The 5,700-nt window shown below is 37.6% G+C and overlaps 1 protein-coding gene across 1 annotated transcript; it reads right to left on the bottom strand.

The window, feature by feature from the left end:
- LOC307044531 (uncharacterized protein) lies at positions 1 to 4,999 on the bottom strand. Its single transcript, XM_079689843.1, has 13 exons — positions 4,899 to 4,999; positions 4,558 to 4,790; positions 4,300 to 4,478; positions 3,617 to 3,710; positions 3,300 to 3,535; positions 2,966 to 3,082; positions 2,449 to 2,564; positions 2,277 to 2,368; positions 1,730 to 1,847; positions 1,531 to 1,632; positions 1,259 to 1,432; positions 616 to 792; positions 1 to 388 (listed from the first exon to the last, which is right to left on the bottom strand). The coding sequence occupies exons 2-13, from the start codon at positions 4,633 to 4,635 to the stop codon at positions 102 to 104; spliced, it is 1,770 nt and encodes a 589-aa protein (XP_079545969.1). The 5' UTR covers positions 4,636 to 4,790; positions 4,899 to 4,999; the 3' UTR covers positions 1 to 101.
- Between the last annotated feature and the right edge of the window lie 701 nt (positions 5,000 to 5,700).

Below are 5,700 nucleotides of genomic sequence, written 5' to 3'. Positions count from 1 at the left end.
TTCAATCGTAATACTCGTTTTAATACGTTGACATGCATACAACACAATAGACTTGTTAAGTCCTGTTCGTTGTCCTGTTTGTTGTCCTTATCACCGTCCTGTTAGTTTTCCTCATCACCGTCCTCATCACCGTCTTGTTCGTTGTCCTCATCACCGTCCTCATCACCGTCTTGTTCGTTGTCCTCATCACCGTCCTCATCACCGTCCTGTTCGTCGTCCTCATTACCGTCTTCAATGTCTTCCTCCATCATGAGAAAAGACGAGTCCGAGCCAATACAGCTGTAGGTGCTGGTGACTCTGCTCAGTTTCTGCTCCAGAAGATATTGATGGTGTAAAATACAGCAGTGCAGTCCCCTGTATCCCTCTTCTGTTATATCGCTTGGAGAAACTAAAATAAAAAGACAAAATGACAGTCTATGTAAGGCAACTTTTAATTAGCATTGATGTTGGTTCCATATAAGCAATTTGAATGTTTAACTCCGAGGCTGTATATTAGCTAAAAAGATTTGTGATTCAGAAAAAATGCAATCATTACAGATGCTATTCAGTGATAGACATTTGACACTGGGAGGGGGGCAGTGGCAAATATTATAAATCGGTATTTGTGGAACATACTTTGGTTCCTGATGTCGTCTTTTGTCTGATGAAGGAGGCGGTCCAGTTTGTCCAGTGCCTGCCTCAGATTTTGACAATGCTGGGTCATCTCCTTCACAATGATGACTTTCTCCTCTTCCATACGCCTGACCAGCATAACCTGGTCAAAAAGTCGCCTCTTTGTGCGCAGGTTCACCACTATAATGGAAAAAACACAAAATATAAAAACCACAATGGTAAGGCTAATAAAACAAATAATATCAGTTTGTATTCAATCTTTTTTAATTAAATTGACCAAAACCTTAAAATCTGGTAAAAAAAAAATTCAACCTCGCCGCTTGCTGAATTTTTTCAATTCTGTCTATGTTGGCAGAATTACATTCAGTATGTCTTGAGATTCAACATTAGTATGCAGTTCAGGGTGGTCAGGAAGGGTTTTACTGTTTCCATAGATATGCCTGTCCCAGTGAGACTAGACTATTAAGACTTGATAGGGCAACATCATACAGACCTTTCAATATAATTATTTTAAAATGATTTGTTGTGATCATGATGATTTGTGACACCTATGTTGATAGCTCTGTGTTACATTGGTGATTGTATTCTAGTACTTCAACTGAATTTATGGAATATCTAGGGCAAACAAAAACAAGTTGTTTCTTACCATCTCCTTGCGCCTCCCAGGGCAGAATGACATCCTCAGACAGACCGCATGCTGCTTCTGTGTCAATTTTCTCTGAACAGGCATCAATGGTGTTGTACTGCAGTATCCTCTCTCTGAGTTTCTTCTTGAGCTCTGTCAGTCTTCTCCGTTTGCGTTGCCTTGTTTGGTTGCTGTCTGTAAAGTAAAACAAAATACAAATAAACTAATATTAATAATACAAACAACAACAACAAGAAACAAATATTGTTTCTAGATAACGTAATAATAAATACCATTTTGTCGATAGAGGTCGTGTTTCTTTCTTCGGAGGGAATAAATAATTTCATCTATTTCTCTCTGGAGCTCCTCTTGGCTACTCTGGGCTCCATGTTTCTCTTGAAAACAGAAACAACAAGGTGTAATCATAAAACATGAAGCCAAATGTTTGGAAATATGGAACCAAATCTATACCACAGTGATCATATAACATACCAGTGGCTGCCCATTGCTTGACCTCCAACACCCACTGCTCCGTGTCCTCCAGGGAGATGTTCAGCTCTTGCTTGAGACTCTCAAGATTGTCCACTTCAGTTTGTGCTCTCTGTGTAGTCTGGTTAGAATGTTTCAAAGGAAAAAGTGAATATGCGTTCCAGTTGGTTGAGAAGGTTGTTTTTTACTGAATTCCTTTATGCACATTAACTGACCAGACAACAACATGAAATGCTAAACAACTTCTCTTCAAGGTTGGCAAGTATCACCTTAGTGTCCCTTTTTTTTCAAGATCAAGCAGGATTAACATTATTATTATTATTATTATTATCCAGAAATTCAGATGAATCAACCTATAGTGCTTTATTAAAAACAAACATAACAGAGACTCTCTTGGCAGAACAGTGTGCCATGGCAGCACCATCATAATGAAATGATTGCAGAATACATTCAATTCAACAACATGTAGCTAAGGATGGTGTTAAATTACTACAACAACAAACTCGGATAGTCTTAATATACATTTTGAAATGCAGCATGGACGTCTTACTTTGACAAATCTCTTTGAGAGTGTCTTGTGGAGATTCTCCACCTTCCTGTGGTTCCATTGCATAGCCAGCACGGTTATCATATCTGCTCTAGCTGTAAACACAAAAACATGAAAATTCATATGAGCTTTACAATGTGGCACTACTTAAAACTATTTGTTTTCCTCTACCAACCTGATTTGGTCATGTATTTTGTTGTCAGAGCTGCCCTTGAGAGGAAGCTGTTAACCTGTTCCACTTCCTCGCCGACAGTATTTCCAGCACCTTCCTGGCTTCTGCCACCCCACTTCACCTGCTCAGAATCATAAACAATGAGATCTAGCTATTTAGTTCAATATTATAATTTCTTGTACTGTACATCTTTAGTTATCATCAGTGTCAGGAGCAATTTCAGAAAGTTAAAATGTTCTGATATTGAATTATGCTTTGAACTACAATGTCACAACTGCAGTTATTTGAAGCTCTATTCATTCATTATTTCTACAGTGCGGATATATTTACTAAAATAAACATAATGGGTTTTGGAAGCCTATCCTTGTGACAGTCTGTTTTGTAACAATTTTGTCAACATTTGTAACTATTACAATTATTCCACAGGCTTGAATAGAATATACTACATGATATTCTTATGTGCACTACAATTTCTAAAACATTTGAATCTAGTGACACAAATGTTTAATTTGCATACTGTCCCTCGCATTTGCCTGTGTGGGCCTTGGCGTGCATTACAGAGAGAAAAGGTTTCATCTCTGTAAGTGGTTGGAGCTCAGGCAACTTTGCTGCCATCTTCTCCAAATAAGGCCAGTACCTGTAATGACAAAATCAATTAGCTCTTCCAGTTGCATGATGGCATAATAGTAAAAAGATAAACCAGGTCCTTAAAATTACCAGTACAATCCTTGTAACCAACATCAGCATTTATCCAAATGAATGTTTTTTTTGCTTTACATCTACTGGATGTGCAAGAATTAAATAGATAACACGTTTCCCACAAACACTTCCAATTTTGCAATAGTTATAACTACCTGCAGGCAACATCCATACAAAAGAATGTTGCATTCGCAACTTCAGCCAGCTCCTTCTGCAGGAACATTGGGTAGGCATATATTTCACCACGGTAGTGATTTAGGCCTTGTAGTAAGATGCCATGTCTGCACACAGCTATTTGCAGTCCTTCCTCATCCACCTTGGCCCTGGACTTGTGTGAGGTTTCTCTGCAAGCTGTGAATGTTGCCGGTCCACAAACATCACGACCACTTTTCTGAAATAGACACAATCTGTTACATTTAACCCTGTGCTAAGATAAATAAATAAAGGGTTAGGGGATTGAATAGATTCTTACAATCGTCATCTGGCTCCTGATTTTGTCGACAAAGGCAGACACTTTACTATCCTGGGCAATGAACAGTCCATCAAATAGAGACGGTTCATCTGTCCTGCGAAATTCGAGAAAGACATTGTAAGCAACATTATCATACATACATAAGTTTGATTGTGTCCTCTATTTAATGTGGCCAATTTGCTTTTGCCATAACATTTTCATAAATGTGGAAAAGGTCTTTGTGAATTTGATCTGTAATTCTGTGTAAAGTCTTTTGCCACCATTATTTAACATTAGTGAAAAGTTTACTGACTTCTTGTAAAAAGGTAAAAATAAAAGTACATCCTTTATATTGATGGGCATGGAATAGGGCAGAGGAAGGCATAGAAAAAGGTTCCTGGGCAATTTAATACATTTTTCATGAAGCGATTATATCCAAAACTGGTTCTTAGCTCCAACATATCCAACTAACGTCAACCATTTAACATTTTAAAGTTGAGTTAACTTTACAGGCGTCATATATAATAATGTTTATGAATTGGATTTATATAATTATGTGTAATTTCACACCAACCATTGTTTTCTGATGGTCTACAAACTTTGGAAAAAGAAATTGCAGAGTTGGGGAAAGTTAGACATTTCAGCAAAGACATTCAGCTTAGTCAATAAAACAACAACTAAAATGAGAATATGATTTCACTGACCCTCTGGACTTCTTGAAGCGATAATGCTTTCTATTGCCATCTACAGCAATAGCCAGCATGTCAGGTGTGCATGCTGGGCATTTAAAGGGCTCCACCAGGCATAGATCTTCTTGTCTGTAATTACAGAAGGCAAACTCCCGAAAGACTCTGTGGAAGATATCGCTACAGATTCTGCCTGTCTGGAAAAAAGAATGGTATTCATTTGGTTAATTAAAAGTTTGGTATTCAAAAATCTTGAAAACCACATTTTATTCTTACCCTTCCTGTGGAAAACGATCGATGTTCAAGCATTTTTATAAATACTTGCTGGGATAATGCTGGGCTGGCCAATTTCATTTGCTCGAATGATGTGAACACATCAAACTTAAAAATAATTTTGCAGCTGTCGGTTGCTGGCCAGTATTTGTATCCCAGGAAGTCACCTATGCTCGGGGACCATTTGGCGGAACAAATTGGACAGCACACAGAAGGCAGACGAACGTTGTATGGACCTGAGAAAAAATATAAATGTGCAATTTGACAGCTATCTATGCAATGTAGGACAAAAGTATAATAGTAATCCTGTATTTCTGCTTGATCGTCTTCTGGTGGCAACAAACCATTGATAGTCACCAACACGGTCTGCTTTCCTGGGATGATGGTGAAATCTTGGCTTGGACCACAGAAGCAGATTTGGGATGGCGGAGGAATTGGAAGCAGACACACTGCAGCAAAGACAATTTCAGAGATTCATATGCATGTTAGGACATGTTAGGAAATGTAGTCAATACAAATTGAGACATTTTAACTGTTAAAGCAAACTTCCGACATGGTGAAAATGATGCCGCTGTTTTAAGTGAGGATAAAAAGGGCAACAACAAACAAAGGATGAACTGACATACAGGGAGGGAGAAAAACAAAACAAAAGACAAGAAAACGAGAGGGGTGAAAGAGAGTAGGAAGAGGAATATGGCTCTGAAAAGAACCGTTGATTTTTTTATGATAATAGGCTACTTCATATAATTGAATTGATAGATGACCTGAAAAAAACCAAACAGATGAACTCAGATTAGCTGTGCTACCATGTATTTTAATTGTTGCTTCATAACTAAGCATTCGCCAAAATAAAACTACAGGCACCAAAATCAATCAAGTCCCAGGTAAATCAGTAATTACAGGGAAATATATTTCTCTTTTTAACTAGATGTGATGCTTTCACAAAACTTAAGTTGAATTAGCGAATGTTTAAAGTAGTAAAACAACTATGACCTGATGATATTCAAGTGTTGAACTTACCCTAACTATCATTAATGCAACATGTTAGGTGACATTTCGAAGAAAGAAAAAGTGTGTGCATTATAAAAAGCGCCATGTAAATGTCAACTATTATTATTATTATTATTATTAAAGTGCCATTTCCTT

The sequence above is a fragment of the Notothenia rossii genome (assembly GCF_949606895.1).
Source record: "Notothenia rossii genome assembly, chromosome: 6".
Taxonomy (NCBI): Eukaryota; Metazoa; Chordata; class Actinopteri; order Perciformes; family Nototheniidae; genus Notothenia; species Notothenia rossii.
Note: the sequence above shows the minus strand (reverse complement) of the source record. Positions and strands in the feature narration are given on the sequence as shown.

Excerpts from the sequence above, each read along its gene's own strand:
- LOC307044531 (XM_079689843.1), bottom strand. The coding sequence starts at position 4,635 with ATGAAATTGGCCAGCCCAGCATTATCCCAGCAAGTATTTATAAAAATG. Across the intron at positions 1,848-2,276 it reads TCTCAAAGAGATTTGTCAAA|ACTACACAGAGAGCACAAAC; the intron begins GTAAGACGTCCA and ends CATTCTAACCAG. Across the intron at positions 389-615 it reads AGACGACATCAGGAACCAAA|TTTCTCCAAGCGATATAACA; the intron begins GTATGTTCCACA and ends TTTTTATTTTAG.